Source organism: Varanus komodoensis, unplaced genomic scaffold (genome assembly GCF_004798865.1).
Source record: "Varanus komodoensis strain SLA01 unplaced genomic scaffold, ASM479886v1 scaffold3, whole genome shotgun sequence".
Classification (NCBI taxonomy): domain Eukaryota; kingdom Metazoa; phylum Chordata; class Lepidosauria; order Squamata; family Varanidae; genus Varanus; species Varanus komodoensis.
Genome location: NW_025335761.1, coordinates 17,615,371 through 17,633,569, shown reverse-complemented (window position 1 = coordinate 17,633,569; position 18,199 = coordinate 17,615,371). Strand labels below are relative to the sequence as shown.

Below are 18,199 nucleotides of genomic sequence, written 5' to 3'. Positions count from 1 at the left end.
TCGTATGCTGTCTAGATTTGCCATAGCTTTCCTCCCCAGGAGCAAGCATCTTTTAATTTCTTGGCTGCAGTCCCTGTCTGTGGTGATCTTGGAGCCCAGGAAAATAAAATCTGTCACTACCTCCATTTCTTCCCCATCTATTTGCCAGGAAGTGAGAGGACCGGATGCCATGATCTTAGTTTTCTAAATGTTGAGTTTCAAACCAACTTTTGCGCTCTCCTCCTTCACCTCCTCTTCACTTTCTGCCATTAGAGTGGTATCATCTGCATACCTCAGGTTGTTGATATTTCTCCTGGCAATCTTAATTCCAACTGATGATTCATCTAGCCCCACCTTTCACATGATGTGCTCTGCATATAAGTTAAATAGGCAGGGCGACAGTATACAGCCTTGCCGAACTCCTTTTTCAATTTTGAACCAAGCAGTGGTTCCATGTCCAGTTCTCACTTTTGCTTCTTGACCCGCATATAGGTTTCTCAAGAGACAAATAAGATGGTCTGGTACTCCCATCTCTTTAAGACCTTGCCACAATTTGTTGTGATCCACACAAGCAAAGGCATTAGCATAGTCAATGAAGCAGAACTAGATGTTTTTCTGGAACTCCCTAGCTTTCTCCATGATCCAGCGTATGTTGGCAATTTGATCTCTAGTTCCTCTCCCTCTTCGAAATGCTGTACTTCTGGTAGTTCTTAGTCCACATACTGCTGCAGCCTAGCTTGTAGGATTTTGAGCATAACTTTGCTAGCATGTGAAATGAGTGCAACAGTGTGGTAGTTTGAAATTCTTTGGCATTGCCCTTCTTTGGGATCGGAATGTAAACTGACCTTTTCCAATCCTGTGGCCACTGTTGAGTTTTCCAAGTTTGCTGGCATATTGAGTGTAGTACTTTTACTGCATCGTCTTTTAAGATTTTGAATAGCTCAGCAGGAATACTGTCACCTCCACTAGCTTTGTTGTTGCTCAGACTTCCTAAGACCCATTTGACTTCACATTCCAGGATGTCTGGCTCAAGTGACCACCCCATTGTGGTTATCAGGGATGTTAAGCTCTTTCTTGTATAGTTCTTCTGTGTAATCTTGCCACCTCTTCTTGATCTCTTCTGCCTCTGTTACCTGATTCAAATGTCAGACAAAGCTGTGTGTCATCAGCATCCTGATAGCACTTAGCTCAAAACATTTCTGGCAGCACTGGGGGCAAGATGGCCCCCTGCAGGACGCCATACTTCAGTTGCCAAGGGGCTGAAGAACACTCACCCAATCTTCTCTCTCTGACATTGACCCTTGCAGGGAAATGCTGTAATATAGTGCCTCCAATGTCCAGCTCCTTGATTTAATCTAGGAGAACCCCATGGTTGATAGTATTGAAAGCTGCTGTGAGATCAAGGAGAATTAACAGGGTGCACTTCCCCTGTCCCTCTCTCAATAAAAGCCAGGGCTGATTTGCTTTGATAACCAGGTTGAAGTCCAGACTGGAATGGGTTTAGATATTCAGAATTTTCCAAGAATACCTGCAGTTGTTCCACCATGATCCTCTCAAACACCTTCCCTAAGAAAGAGATATTTATGACTGGGTGGTAGTTTCCGAGTACTGTTGGATCCAGAGTAGATTTCTTCTGGAATGATTGCCTTACTGTCTCCTTAAGAATATTTCCTGTGAAAGGTTAGAATATGTCTTTTCTTTAGGTGGTATTCTGTATGTATCTAAAATGTCTTAATCCTTTAAGAGAACATTCAGAATCAGAGTGTTTAGAGTGAAGATTTCTCCACCAATACCTTTTTGTTGACACCGTCAGGATAACAGCTGTGCAGAAATTCCCTTAGTGTCAGGAGCATTCCAAGGGAGGCTGGACCCTGCCATTTTGATATCTTATAATGCTGCCCTGGATCAGCCAATGCAGAGACACTCTGGGCCATTATCAGAAATGGAAACAAAGGCTCTTAGGCCCAGCTAGCTGATATGATAGGTCCTGTTGGGAAACTCATACTCAGGTAGTTGTCCTATAATCTCAGATGCTGGCATCAGACCTGATGCACTGTCTACTTGGCCACCCTGGAATAATTAATGCAGGAAAGGAGTCTAGTCCCTTTATAACATGTGTATCAACCTGACTTGCACATCATAATGGAAGTTCCTGGGGTGTTTAATCCGGGAATGACAGAGACAACATTTATGCCATTTCCACTTTTCATTAACAGTGCCAGAACACCCTATTCCTTGGCTGTTTCATGATGTTTGAACCTGAAAACCTGAATTATAGATAGGTTAAAGAACTCAGTGTTAATCCAACAACTAATGGTGGGCAATTGTTAGGTTAACTCTGGGTTGTTTAACCCATAAGCAATCCAAAGTTCCTAGTTCACACATCATGCTACAACCCAGGAGTGGGGTATTCCTTGATTGTTAAGTTAAAAAATAGAAGAAGCAATGAGTACACAGATCATGCATTCCACTTGTCCCCAGTTGCTGCTGAATCGGATGGGATATTGTACAATGGGATCCAGCAGTATTAAATTGCTTTACCTAATTATAAGATATATAGCAGTTGATGCATGTTTCTGTGAAAATTGGTGCAATTATATGTTCACAGACATATGTTTATTTTACTTTAGTCTCAGAGAGTCTTGGTATGAAAGGAGGGGTTCAGATTCAGGCATCTGTGATCCTGGCATCTGTCAGGATCTGATCAGTGATTGCAAGAACCTCTGCAAAACTGTGATTGCATTGGCTCTCATATCTATTGCATATAATCTTCCCCTCTGCTCTACCTTTATATCTAAAGTCTGTTTTACATATTGTGTTGAAGTAACATACGATCGTCTCTTAGTGTACACTCACTATGGAACTGTGGCCATTTTTGACTCCTTGACTAGTATATCTGAATGATGCATTTGTTTGCATCTGCAAAAACATTGTAAGTGTATAATGTTGCACTTTATAACATACTGTAACTAACAGTATAATGTGCAAAGTGGTCTCAGCTGTGGTCTCTGTAGGGCACTGAGCATTCAGTCCCTTGGGCTTTTGTACATTACTTGCAGTTCCTCTTTGTAAGTTGGGGTGGGCACCTTGTGGACCTCCTGATGCTGTCAGGATGCAATTCCCATCCTCTCTCACCATTGGCTAGGGCAGATGGGAATTGCGGATGAACAATATTTAGAGGACCACAACTTGCCAAATCCTAGTGCCAGAAGAGCACATATGTCTTGTTATGGTCACAAGGTGATCTTTGGTTGTTAAACTCTTGTCATTGTATTCCTGATCCTTGTGTCATGCAAACTGGATAGGAAAGAAAGCTGACAGGAAGAAAATAGATGTGTTCTAAACATGGTGTTGAAGGAAAGCTTTCCAAATAGTTTTTGGTCCAAGAGAGAGATGAACCAGTGAGTGCTGAATCAGACCAAGCCAGAACTTTCTCTAGAAGCAAAACTGACAAAACTGAAGCTGTGATATTGGGACATCTCATGAGAAGGCAAGACTCACTGGAGAAGACAGTGATGCTAGTGAAAGTCAAAGGCAGGAGAAGGGGCAGATTAAGAATGATATGGGTTGATTCCATAAAGGATGCCACAGCCTTGGGTTCATAGGGCTGTCCAGGAGAGGACATTTTGAAGGGCATTCCTTCATAGGGTTGCTATACGTCAGAGAAGATTGATGGCAGGTAACCACAAATTGCTTGGAAGGTGCAAATACACTCACAGGCAAACCTCTTTAGTTACAGATTCCTTCCTTCTGGTAAACTTTAAATGCGTGCATCTGGAAAACATTTATTTAATAAAACATCTAATAATGCATAGAGTTTGGGCTATGAGTGTATGGTATATGCATGTGAGTGTGTGTGTGTGTGTGATTTTTCATTTTATTATGATGAGACCAAAATCTGAAGGATGTTTCTTAAAGAGAAGCAGAGCCTTTAAAAAGCTGGAGATGTAGAAATTAATGTGGAAAGTATGGTTTAGGGAGTAAAATTCCTTTAGGTGAAATAGAGAACTAGTCTGAAATTCAAAGATACCTTGCTTTCCCACTATAATTTATAATACGGGTTCATTATGGAATTGTAAAATCTCAGAGCACACCAATTCCTACTTTCTTTTATCTCATGAGACTAGCTGGCCTTGCTGGAAGGGAAACAAACCAGCCCCCGGAGGGCCCAATTACCCCATTGCTCTCTGGAAGATTAAATTGTCAGAATAAAAGAATATATCCTTAGAAGTTTGAGTAGGGTGTTGCTGCTGAACACAAGAACAGCTCTGTTGGATCAAACCAAAGGCTTGCATCCTACATTGGCCTACTGGAGACCATATTGCAACTGTGAGGTGATGGGCCAGGTCGACCAGAGATCTAGAACAGTGAGGTTGGCGAAGTCGAGGTTGTTTGGCATTGGCTGAAGAATGTACAGAAAGAGTGTCACAGAACGTCTAGGCTGTAAGTATAATACTAGAGCCTTTTGTGAAGCTCCTTCCTTTCATAACCAATGAAATGATTCTGTACATGGAGTTCATACAAGGTTTTTAAAAAACAAAACAAAGAACTCCTTGGATGCTATGTTAGCCTGACTTTATCTTTTATCTAATAGAACTAAAAATCCAGCTATTCAAGCAAGCATGTTTGTATATTCCCCCTCCATCCTTAAAACTCTTTTCCAGCCCCCTTTGCACTCTAATGCTAGATTTATACCTAGGAGATGTGGAAATGAGCAATATGATGGATGGATGGATGCAGCTTGTCTGGATTTTTCACCACCATTTCCCCTGGGGCACTCCATCTGCTGGCAGAGAGCACCATCCCAAAAGATGGTATCTTTTGCAAACTCGACAGCTAACAGACAGCTTCTCTCTCAGCATCATCCCCAGAAGAAGAGTAGGCTTAATCTGTTCCCCCCGCCCAGCACGTCCCATGCCATATTTCATGATATTTTTTCTGACTTCCATTGTTCTGAATACTCCACCATAAATAAAAATGCTAGAGGTGGGAAACACCAACAGAGCTGAGATTGTATACTCTTCTGACACTGATAGATTCTCATTTGGAACTGACATGAGATTTAATTGCTCACTGAGCCACTGAGTTGCCCTTTAAGGCACACCCTGCTACGTCCTGTTAATGAGCTCGGTGGCTACAGTCACTCAGTGGTAGATCTCTGTGATGTGCTCAGTGGCCATTATTATTTTTAAAGTTTTCAGGTCTAAGCTCTTGGATATGGAGTTTGCTATGCTTAAATAGTATCTGTTAGACTCAGTGATGAAATACAAGCCTGTGGTATTTGTTTAGGAGAGTAAACCAGCCTAAAGAATCAATGTGACATAATGTTTGTATAAGCCTTGCGTAAGCATTCCTTGGGAAGCTGCATCGCTTTGGCTGGGCACAGGAGCTGTCTCTGGAGTGACACATCATGCCAGAACTCACCCAATAAGTACCTCTGTTCCCAATTAGAACAGGAAATGGAGCTGCTTTTTGTACTGAGAGTCTGGGGCTTGGGTGGCAGCTGCTCCATGCTCTGTTGTGCGGGAAAAATAAAAATGCATTTTTGAAAAGTGAAATAAGAGCTTTGATGGGTAAGCCTAAAGAATATCGTTGTCTTTAGCCTATTGCTATAAAATCCTTACTCCAGGGAGAGTTTGGCTATTCTAGCATTCCCCAACCTGTTCCCTGGCAGATATCTTGGATTACAACTCCCAGCATTTCAGTTAGGAGCTTCTGAAAGTTGTAACAAATCTGGAAGGCACAAGGTTGGTGAAGGGTGGACTATGCTCTTCTCCCATATGCTATAATGTGCTTATCCGGACTGCGACTCACAAGGATGCCATTGCTACTGGCCTGCTGTGGATGCTTGTTTCCCACCCCATGCAAAGTGCAAGACAGACTTCTGAAGATGACTTGAGCAGGAGGTTGTAATCCCAGCGCCCTGTAGCTGCTGGATCTGCCATCCTTCGCAGCCACTGTTTCCTGATTGGTCATGCTACAGATCCTCTAGGCTTTTTGCGTTGCTGTTAAGCTATTGCATATATTGTAGAATGTGACATCAATTTAGAGCATTCAAACAAACAAACAAATATATTTTATGGGTAAAACAGAGGCCTAGGGTACCCTTCAAACAAAAGGATATATGCTTGTTCTCTATTCTAGTTCTGCATTAATGTTACTTGCAGAGCGCACCCTAATAAATTGGGAGAAGATCCACATAACTATTCTTTTTACCAAACATGGGGGGTTAGGGCAGTTGTGAAGTCTGATACAATCTCTTTTTCAAAATGGCACTGCTTGTGTAAGTGATTTTTTTCTTTTCTCCTTGGGGATGCTTGACCATTCTGGCCCGAGGCGGGTGGAATGAATAGTCACTTGCACATTTCAATATAGTCAGTGGAGAAGTGAGCTTTGAAGTTGCCCTTGTGAGTATGTATATTAATTGCTGAAAGCAGATGTGATTAGGATAGGAGACTGGCACCTTTCCAGAGGGAATGGTGCTTAATTATCACTGCTTACTGAGTTCTTAAGTTGTCTGTCACTTTGGGAGAAAGTGTTCAGATGTTAAAAGGGCAATAAGCGTGAAACTGCATGTGTGGGTCTTTTTTCGCTGTTTCTTGGAAAGTGATCGTATTATCAGGCTGCTTTCAGAGCAGCTGGTGGTCAGTTTAATAGAACCCCAGCAGTATCCAGCAGGGGTTTCTTCATCTCAACACTGTCCAAGTTTGAGTGGGAATGCATAATTTGACTTTGATTAAAAAATAAATAAATCCACCACTTTTAGTTGTCAAGTCTATCACAAGAACCTTACAATGGCTCCCTTAGGAATTATTCACACACAGATAGGCTTTGGTTGTATTGTTCAAGACTCAGAGGCATGCAACTGGTTAGGAACTGACATTTATTTATTTATTTTTGAAAGCATTATGTTTGTGGTAATATGAAGGATCAGTCTGTGATGTTTTGTTCAAGGATGACAGTTTGCACATGCAAATCAATGTCCATTTTATATTCAGATTGATTCACTGCATATTATCTAGGCATTTGTGGTTATTGTTATATTGTTCTGTACATTGTTGAGTTTAACACCCATTTAGAGTATTTTAACAACCACAAAAAAGGATGTTTGATTGCTCAAACACAAAGAGCTAGACACCATTCGAAGAATTAAAAAAATAATAAAAGTTCCTTCAAAGTAATCTAGTGCTGCACTGATGTTAATTCTCAGAGCTGATCCTAAGAAATTGCTATCCTAATAAAATGCAAAATCCACATATTCCATCTTTTTAATGAAATATGTGTGGGGGGTGGCTTTTTGAGGATGGTAAAGTCAGGTAACATTTCTCTTTCAAATTGGCATTGCTTGTGTAATTGATTGAGGTCTTATCAACATGTGAGTGTGATTCAGCCCTAAATAGTGGTCCAATCAACTCCTCTTATTTATAGAATCACTTCCACCTGCAGAACAGGGAGAATGGTCAATCATCTCCCACTACAGTCCCCTATGCACCCTCAAAATCAGTGTCATGTTGGGGGACCCTGTAGAGCAGGATGGGGTTGGGGCTGAAGGGAGGAGGAAAGATGGGGTAAACCCCACAGCAAGAGTGAACAATGTTTGCTTTCTCCCGGATGGATGAGCCCTTTAAGTGGATTGCCTTTTTGGATAGGTGAGTGGGGTGGAGATATCTAGCCATTAGGAATTTACTCATCAAGGTGTTTGCTTCCACTTAACAAGTAGGCTGTCTGTGTGTAGAGCTCTGAGACTTAATGGATTTCTACCCACTATGGTGATACTTATTTACTGCTATCATTTATATACCTTATTTGCTAAAAAGCCATCGAGGTGGTGCATGCCAATTCAAATGATAACACCATAACACTCTTTTAAAAGAGGGTTTTGGGGAAGGTTTGTGTGGCAGGGAGAGTTTGCTTGGCTCCCAAGGCTGCACATAAACAGTTCGTTAAAAGAGGCAGTCACTGCAGGGAACAAGGTGAAATTCCCTCCAATGGAGCTCCCATTTGGAATGCAACAGCCCGCACTGCAGCAAGGATGAGGCTGACCAGAGGGGCTGTTCAGACTTTGCATTTTGGAAAGCACACCAGGCAGGGTGGGTGGTAGAATTCTTCCCTCTAGGCTGCGTGCTGAGAGAGAGGTTGCATTTCTGAATGCTTTCCCCTCCCTTTGCATAAAAAGCTCCAAACAAAGGATCAGCAAGGCAGAACGTTATGCTAGATTCTCTCAAAAATGTTGTTCAGACTTGCTAAAATCTGTGTGTGTGTGTGTGTTTCAAATGGTCATTCATAAGGCCAGTAGGCTTGGGTTGAACTCCCCTGGAGGAAAAAAAAGCAATGTTTACTTCAGTGTGTTAAAACAGTGATTGCATCCGGGCATGCTCAGAGGCACTTTCTTTGAAACTATCCAGCCTGAAAACTGACTGACTGTCCTCACACGGCTGATGTGCAGCTTTATACTTAGGAGCACTTATAGTGATTGGTAATGAAAGGACATGGCAGAAGAAGCCTAGCATAAGAAGCTGTCTTATACCGAGACAGACCATTGGTCTGCCTACACCAGTTCATAGAAACAGAGTGAGTCAGAAGGGGTCTCCCGGGCCATCTAGTCTGACCCCCGGCTCCTGCCGGCTCCACTCATGACATGCCCACCATGTGCATGTCCAGCCTATCTTTGAACACCCTCACCGATGGGGCCTCAACGGCCTCTTGTGGAAGCCCATTCCACACCCTTGGGGTTCTAACTGTCAGGAAGTGCTTCCTGGCATCTAAATGGAACCTTGGTTCCCTGAGCTTTGCTCCGTTATAGCACGTCCTGCCTTCCTCTGCAGGGGAGAACAGGTCTCTACCCACCTCCGTATGACATCCCCTCACATACCTATATGTTGCCAACATATCCCCTCTGAGTGTCTTCTTCTCCAGGCTGAAGAGACCCAGTTCCCTCAGTCTCGCCTCATACGGCATCCCCTGCAAACCGGCCACCAATGGCCTGACAGCAGCTGCTGAGGGTTTCAGGTAGGTCCTACTTGTGTCCAGGACCTTCTGCATACAAAGCATTGCTTTACCACCAAGTGACAGCATCAGAAAACATTTCGCTTTCAAGATACATAGAAACATAGAAACAGGGTGAGTCAGATGGGGTCTCCTGGGCCATCTAGTCTGACCTCTAGCTCCAGCCGGCTCCAGTCATGATAAGTCTAGCGCTTGGAGGCTACTCAAGGGACTTAGGGTCCAAACCCCATCATTTTCCTCTTGAATTTGAATTGTGACTGGGTTGTGCATTGTTAGATGTGCAGGAGTCTGCAGTGAACCTCCTTGCAGTACAGGAGCTTTGGCTATTGGGTGGTATAAAAATTACATATAAATAAGTAGCCTCTGTTGGGTTTTTCTCCCTAGAAATTGACCTGCCTCTGAAGAAGGATGTTTTCACAACAGAGGGGACTACCTTGGAAGCCTTGCTGCGTGGAGAAGGGCTTGAAAAGAAGATAGATACTAAAGAGGAGGACACTCTACAAGAAATCCAGGTGACTGAGAACACTTCTATTGGCCTGGTCACATTTTCACTCTGCATAATACTGAAATAAGTCTTTGTAAGATGATGATGTTTAGTCTCTAACTCCACCCATCTCTTGTGACCTTTATGAAGTAATTGACATAAAAGGCAAATAGCAGCTTGCCTGTTGCATGTAACCATAAATTGCTGAACATAACCATAATCCAGTTGTTTCTCCCACCCTTGGTGTTTGTTTGTGCATGTGTTGTATGTGCACATGTGTGCACGTGTGGATGCATGTGTATGTGTGTGCATGAGAGAGGTGTATTGCTTAGATGCTGTGCCATTGTGGGAGAACAATGAAATAATATGAATTGGGAAAACCCTGCTTATACAATCAGTTACAGTGCAGTTAATTCTCCCATATTCCATAGTTAAGGAAAATACACATAAAACAGAGGAATTTGGAAAGGAGTCAGTTTGCACAAGGCATTGCACAGAAGATAGTGCAAATTAAGACCAAAAGGTCAGATAGATCAGGGACATCTTTCAGCAGACACATTTGCGTCTCATTGTGACATGAAGATGAAGTGCTGTGAAAGCATGGTTTTCTGTAAGTTTTCTTTTAAAAAGTAAATCACATTATTTTTGGTTTGACATTTGAAGCAAATTCAGAATACTGGGTATTTATTCTATTATAGAAGTGTCTTGTAATTTGGGGGACTGAAATGCTTTTGACAAGGCAAACATTTGCAAGGCTGCCTTCAACTCAGAGGGCACACTCTAAAATGCAGGCAGAAGATTTATATATATATAAACATGAAAGCTTTATCTGTGCCTTCTGAGCCTCTCCACAGCCCTTTCTAGCCACTGCTGTGGCACCAGTTTCAAATCAGTGCATCCTCCTGGGCACAGGGTTCTTCTGGGAAAGTTTTAATTGTGCCTTCACTTAGCTGCATTCGCAGGATATTAAGGGCAGGGCTACAGACACTGGTGACTTTAATTTGTACTCCCCATGTTTTCTCATCACTGCTTTGGGTTTTCCCTCTACAAAAAGTCTGCTAAGGAGGGGAGGAGGGAATATCTGCACAGTGGCTTTTGGCTGGTAGTGCCATCTGGAAGCACCTACGGGCATCACATAGCCAAATGTTACTGGCACATGATGATTTCTCTATTTCCAGGAAGAAGAAAGCTAGTTTGGAAAAGAAATGGCACCAGAGCTGCAGTTGAATTGGGCTGCAGAAGGCTGTAAACAGCTGTGGGCAAGAGAAGGATCAAATCAAAGACTACTTCTTCCCCACCCCAGCTCTACTTTTCATGCTGAACATTTTCATATATAAATATTTGGCAGTCCCTGATAGGAGGTTTGGAGATTTTAGACCATAACTGCATGGCCTGATCCATGCAGCTTGTGTATGTAGGCAAAAGAAGCACATCCCATCTTTTACATATTCTTGTGCCTCTTCTGCTAAAAATGCTCTGCTCTGCTGGGATTTCTTTTTAGTTATTATTTATTGTTTTAACTGCAGAGGGTTTTGGAAAATGATGAAAATGCAGATGAAGCAAATGAGGAGGAAGAGATGGAAGAAGATATTCCAAAACGGAAGAACAGACCCAGAGGACGGGTAGGTTGCTTTAGCCGAATGGGAGGAAGAAAATGGGGAGAGCATTTTCATATTCACACAATGTTTCTATATATCCATAGACAGACACAGAGCTTAAGGATACCTATGGCTGTAAATATATACGATTAGCAGTTATTCATTTGCATCTAATATAAACTTGCTTGCTTTGTGTTGCTCACTTGTGGGTGGTGGTTTTATTTTCTTCACTTTTGATTTTGATTTCATCAACCAGCTTAAAATGAAGCCATAACACAACACCAGCAGCAACAAGAATTGCACACAATATGCAGACGCGTCTTTGTGCTCATAGGGTAACTTTGATTTTTTGGCTTGTGTTTTATCTGCATTTTCAGATGAACCAAAGCTTTATCTTTATCTTTTCCCTTGGCAGTTTCAGTGCAGGGAAGAGCTGGCTATTGATCAGTGTTCTCCGCATGGTTCTGCAGCTGGAGGCTCTCAATAATCAGGTCCCCTGGCAAGAAACCCACGCAGCGTGAAGGCAGGCAGCTCCCCTCCCACTCTTCATGCTGGCTGGCTGCTCTGGCTCTCCCTGCTCTCTGGAGTGAACTGCTGGAGGCTCTCAGGACTGAGTGAACAGCAGACCCAACAAGCCTCCAGTAGCAGATTCACAGCAGGGAGGTCTTTTGCATTAACCAAATGTGCACAGACTCCTCTGTACTCCTCCATCAATATCTTCCCACTAAATGGCCTGTATAGGGTGGGGGGGTGGGAGGCCACCTATGAGCTACTGCACTGTAATGTGCTATAGGCAGAATGCAGGAGGGAGCTGCTAGAGGCAACGGTAGAAAGAATCTGAGATGGGGGAGAAAAATAAACCACGGGCTTTATTTTCATCCTCCCATGCAATCTCCTCCTCCTCTGTTGCTCAGTCTGCTCTTGAAATCTCTGTCCTCTCAGCTCCTTTGTCCACTCTCAGATTTTCTCTGGCTGCTGCTGGCTTTGAGTTCATGTACACATAATGCAGAAGGAGGGGTATATCAGAGAGACGTATAGCTCCAAGTATGCATGCTGTCCCCATCCCCAAAATCTGCCTGTGTGCTGGCCCTCAGTGCCCTGTGCGTCCAGGTTTCCCGGGCTGAGTGGCATGATCTGAAGGGGCATCCTGCTGCTCATGTTGGCATGAACACAAGTAGTACACGTGTCACAAAACTCAGGTTGCTGTTCAGGATGGTAAGGCTGGGATCGAGAAGGCAGGAACTCGTGGACGGGGGCATCGGAGGCAGGCCAGTAGGAGTGAGCCCATTGCCCTGACAGGCTCCGAAGTCTCGCAAATCTGGAAGAACACCCGTGTAGGGCTTATGTGCCACGTTGGCAGACCTGCAGCTTTAAATACCTGTCCGCCCAAGTCACTTGTAAAGTAAGGCAGGGTGGCTTGCAATTAAAAGAGTCAAGGAGGTGAGCTCAGCTAGAAGAAAAGTTCTTGGGTGAGGGGAAACAGATTGGCAAGCCAGAGTGGGCTCAAGCCCACTTGCCTGCATACCCACTTGTTCTGCGTGCCAACATTCTTACTTCACAAAGGATGAGTGTTAAAAGTAAGGTGGCCATGTATCCTACTAAACAGAGCACAGTCCTCTGTTTCAGGGGTGGACTTATAAGATCACTGGGTGATTTCTGGTAGATCATTCTGACTTGTTTAATATCAGCATTCAAGGTACTTATAAATGTCTGTGACCTTTAGTAATTCAGATGCAGATTTGTACGTAAGAGTGTGTGTGTGTGTGTGTAAGTTATCCCAGTATCTGCTTTATGGGATGCCCTGTGTAATTGACTCCATTCCCTAACTCCATTTTGCATCTGGTTTCCCCATCTCCCGTCCATTGTTTTTTAATCTCCTGCATCTTCTATAGTTTGGTCCGCAGAGGAAAGTTTTTTGCTTGTTTGAGAATGAGATTTTCTGACATTGGATGTATTTGTGAATGATTTTGTTTGATCAAAACCTGCCATACTCCAGCTTGCCCCCAATTTTGGAAGGTTTTCCAAGTAATCCTATGAGAGCACTTAGAAGGTTGTTGAATAACTGTCTCCAGTTATTTTGTGACTTCATGATGGGCTTTCTACGCAAGACTTTATTGATGGCTCTGCTTTTAGATTCTTCATGGGACTGAGATCAACTCCTTTATATGTACCTTTGTGGAGGCAGGGTGTTCCTTCTCTGTCATTCTAGATCTGCAGTTGCACAAACACTAGGCAGCACTATGGTGTAAGGGAATTGCAGAAAGACTCTAGGGAAGGGCAGTACAACTTTTCGTACTTCGAGGGCTGCATGAGGACTTTGACGTGGAACCCAGGGGCCGCACAATGAATTACATTTACATACCATAAATTAAAGTGTTCAATACATATATTCATTGAATATACACAATTAATATATTTCATGAACCATTAAATGGGGGAGAAAACCATCAAGAGGTCTCTGCAGAGATCAGAGCCAGCTCCTCCTCCCACCACAGCCCAGCACAATAACTGCTGCTCTGGGGACCCGTCCCTTTCTTTCCTTTCTTTCTGCAAATATTCAAAGGAACAGCTAGAAGGATGTGCTAAAGTTGGACTGGTCAGAATAGCTTGAATGTTAAACCAACAGCGCTGTATGACAAAGGCTCAGGTTTTTTAAAGAAAACTCTGGAGAAGGGGGGAAAAAAAGATGAGTGTTATGTGTTGCACATGCAACTGAAAACCAAAGGGATGCATGCCAGGCAGTCAAACGACACAGACATGGAAAGCAGCCTTTGCCACATGAGACCTCTTGACTATTCTTTTTGCACACTACAGGAGCCCCTTTCAGGGTTTCAGGTAGGGGTCCCTTCCATCACCTGTTCCTTGATCTCTTTAACTGGATGTCAGGAATAAACCTGGGTACTTGCTCTTCCCCTGAGCCACAATCCTTCCCCATCTCAGTTGTGCTTATGCTCCTGAGACCTACCCACTGCTTTCAGAGAGAACACAGTTCGAACATTTATTTTACCAAGCCGATGGAATCATGTGGTGCCTCCACAGAGTAAAATATTCCTTTTATTAGCCCCCACCTCATGATCTCCATATACTGTGTTATGATTTAAGGTCTCATTCAGAAATGCCCCCCACCAACATTAAGTTAATTAATTAATTAAGAGTTATAACTGACCTTATGCTGAAGGATTTGGGAGGTTAATAATTATGGAGTTAGCGTGTATGTGTTTACTTAGAGGTAAGTCCCACTGGGGTTTACTCTCAGGTAATTGGGTATAGTATTGCAGCCCTGAAGGCATCAGTCCTACATTTATGCCCATTCAACCTACTTTTAAACTTAATCGCTGAAATCAGAAATGCCATACTGTGCTTCTGAAACATGCTCTGGGTTTAAGTTTACTGCATCTCTATAGAGAAGGAATTAGTAATGGGGGGCGGGGGGTGGATACCTAGAATGATTCTTTGCACAAACCCTTGCAGATTGAATCTGGTATGTAGATAGTGTCATTAAGAGATTTGGATCTCTGGGTGACCTGTAAGTTTTTTTGACCCAATAATGTAGCAATAGCAAGTGAATGACAAGTTTTAAAAGAACAAAAGCACCTCTGTCTTAACAGGCCTCCTTTGATTGCTTAGGTCTTGTCTTTTGTGTTCCTCAACCATAGAATATGAGTATTCCTCAGTTGTCTTTGATCAGGACTTGTGCAGCTCTGGTGATCTTTTTGGTTTTGTGCTAGTATGTAGTATAGAAACACTAATATACAGTTGCACTTATATAGGTAAGCTACCTCACTGTATGGCCCATTGGCTGCAGTAAGTAATTACCTCTTCCACCATTTCCCAGTTGGTCCTGTTTGGTAGATCTTTAAATTCTTGTAAAACACAAAGATGTCAGAAGCCTGAAAACTGCCCATCCTGCCCTCTAAAGTAAGTTGATTCTGGAATTCAGGGGAGGCTGGTCCCAATACAGAAGCTTTGGTGTTCCCCGCGCCTCTTCTTATCCAAACAATGCAATTGTACAAATGACCTTGTACTTTTGGCTAGCATAAATTATTCTTTTCCTGGATCTGATTTAGGCCACGATTGCACCAGATTTTCTGAAGTAGCCTAGATCTTCTGAAACAATGGAACTAGATTTGGTTGTTCTGGAGCACAAATGAGGGAATAAAGGATACTGCAACAGAAATAACATAGGAGAATGATTGCACTGGTCATTCCAAATTTGTGCACGTCCTTTCCTTTCCTACAGCATGATTTCATTTTTAATCTTGGGCCCCTTCATCTGTCCTTCTGGCAAGCATCCCTGTTTGGCTCCATTTGAGTGCTCCAAGGCTGCTTTGCTGAAGCTTTTCAGCTATATACATCAATTCCTTGCTGTATAACCGCAGGAGGCTGAAGGCAGCCGTGGATGACTGAATGCCACATATTGAAGCACTGACAGCAAGCACGTGGCATTCAGGTTTGTGCCTCTGGGGTGGCTGTCTATTTGCCAGGCCCCCTGAGGCCAGCTATGAAATTATGGATATGTTGGTACAGGGATCTGAAGGCCAGGGACATATGGATTTGCAAAGAGAGTTTTAAGACCATTTTCTAGAAAGAGGGAGGAAAGCAGCAAGGCTTTCGATTCTGAAGTGTGTATTATACACTCCAAGAACATCAGTGTTCAGTTTTGATTGTGTATGATGCAAATAGTATATTTCATAAACTGTGTAATCCTAAACTTGTTGTTCGGTGTGTACATGCCTCAGCGACTGCCATTTTGAAAAAGGACAGAACAAAATGAAAATGAAAGTATGTGTTTGACTGGGATTTTTTTTTTTCCGGGAACAGCACCAGCGATTTCAATTTAAGTATATCTCAAATAAATAACTAGTTTCTCCCAAATATGTAAAGGTTTTTAAAATATGCATAAACAGCTGGATATTAGTAATTTAGTAGACATTTACATTTACTAGAAGCAGAATCCAACCTTGTCAGTTCATGCGCGTCAATCAAATCATGCTAATAGAACTGACCACAGCTCAGCGGGAATACTTTATATCACAGCCTCAAATGGCTGCTTCTGGAACGGGGGAAATTAGCAGAGCTCCCTTCTGCAAGCTCCCCTAATTTGCCCCATTCCAGAAGTGCTAGTCTGGGTTATTTTTCAGCTCCTGTTGTACTGGTGATCATTCTTGCTAGTGCAAGGGCAGTGATGGATAGTGTTCTCTGGATTCTCAAAAGATTTTTTTACAAAGTTCCTTTTCAAGGTTCTGGAACAAACTTAGTAGTCATGTGGTAGGAGGGAAGTTTCTCCTGTAGATCACTAATTGAATACAAAGTGGAGTAAGAATTAAAGGTCGGTTTTCACAATGGAAGGATGTAAGCAGTGTGGTCCCCCAGGGCCTGTATTGTGACCTGTGCGTTTCACAAATGATCTTGAGTTAGGGATAAACAGTGAGCTGACCAGGTTTTCTGACAACAGCAAATTATTTTGGATGGTTAAAACAAACATATATTGTGAAGAGCTCCAAAAGGATCTTTAACGATGGGGAAAATCAGCATTAAAATGGCAAATGTGCCATTAAACATTTCTAAGTTCACTTACAGGCTGATGGTGTGCAAACTGGCAGAGGCTAACCAGGACAAGGATCTAGCTTGATGAAAACACTGACCCTGCACGTGGCTGTCCTGAAAAAGGAACTTTCACATTGGCAATAATTAGGAAAGAAATAAAAAAAATAAGACTGCCATGCTGTGTACATTTATGATAACTGCAATTTGGGAAGGACAATGCAAAGCTCGAAATGGTGCAGAAAGACAAAGGGGCTGGAGCAATGCCCCTATGAGGAAAGAGTTCAACTTTTTGAAGCTTGTTAGCTTAAAGGCTTAGGGAGGACATGACAGAGATGTAGAAAATTATATATCATGTGGAAAAAGAAATGTTTCTCTAATAGCACTACTGTTGTTGTTGTTGTTGTTGTTGTTATATTTCTATACCACTGAAGAGCTGATGCTGTTTGGGTGGTTTACAACAGCACCTAAAATACAATTAAAATGTATAAAATATAGATGCAAAATACGCCTTCAGATCACTATCCCCATGTCCTTCTGAAAAGACCAAACCCAGAGTGTTCCCTCCTGCATGCATACTCAGTCATCCAGTGAAGCTGAATGGTGGGGGATACCAGGCAGACGCAGACTGAATATTTAACTATAGTACATTCAGTGTCATAAGATGCGGTGACAGGAGCAACTTGGGCTTTTTGACAAATTGATGGAGGATAAGGCAATGTCTACTAGGTATCATGGCTATGTATTGCCTCTAATATCAGAAGAGGCCTCTATACTCGTTGCTGGAAAACATGCAAATGAAGATGCTATTGCACTCTTGTGGCCCTGATGTGGACTTCCCATAGGAATCTGGTTAACAATTGTACAATGTTCTTAATAACTTTTGTTTCTTATAGGGTGTTCTTTCAGGATAGCTTTTAATTAGGCCACTTCACTGCTAACTCCTGCTTGAACCCTTGCTAAGTTTTAGGCATGGCAAGAAGACTGAGCCTGATTCACAAAAAAGGCACCATGTAGTTTCTACATAAAAACCCACTATCCTACTATCTTAAACATGTTTATTCAGAAGTAGATCGTGTTCTTTTGTTATATTTTGGGATTGCTTGAGCAATTAGATACTTTCTAAATTTTTCAAGGAATGATGCTTAATTCCTTGAAATTACATAACACTGGTGGGCACATTTCTAAAAACACTTTCCTAAACCTATTTAGGCCAAACCACTAAGACCTTGATGCTGTGATGGAGACCTCTACTTCTGCGGTGTGCCCAGGCATGGAGTGCCTATGTTTAGTGTGCAGGTTTCCATATTTGTGCACGTGTTCCATATAAAGATTCATTGCTGGCTATCAGCTGACTGAAGAAATGGGAATGGTTCTTGATTCCAACATTGCTCTTCTAGGTCTCTTGGAAAGTGTGTGTGGCGGCGGTGGGGGGGGGGGATACATTGATGCTCATGGATCTCTAGTGGCTCATTTACTTTGCCCTCAGGCAACTCATCCTTGCATGTCTGCCTGAATAATTGCTTGCCTGCTTCCCACTGCTGACTGACCACTAGGTCTGGCACTGAAACAGTGGCCAGGCAAGCAA

General features: G+C 42.7%; 1 protein-coding gene across 6 annotated transcripts in view; it reads left to right on the top strand.

Annotated features, from left to right (window-relative positions):
• Positions 1 to 18,199, top strand: part of DPF3 (double PHD fingers 3) — a 216,858-nt gene that overhangs the window by 136,414 nt on the left and 62,245 nt on the right. For all 6 annotated transcript variants that reach the window (XM_044437153.1, XM_044437157.1, XM_044437152.1 and 3 more), the window contains exons 4-5: positions 9,370 to 9,497; positions 10,996 to 11,091. In XM_044437153.1, the coding sequence (XP_044293088.1) occupies positions 9,370 to 9,497; positions 10,996 to 11,091 (224 nt within the window). The remainder of the gene's footprint in view (positions 1 to 9,369; positions 9,498 to 10,995; positions 11,092 to 18,199) is intronic.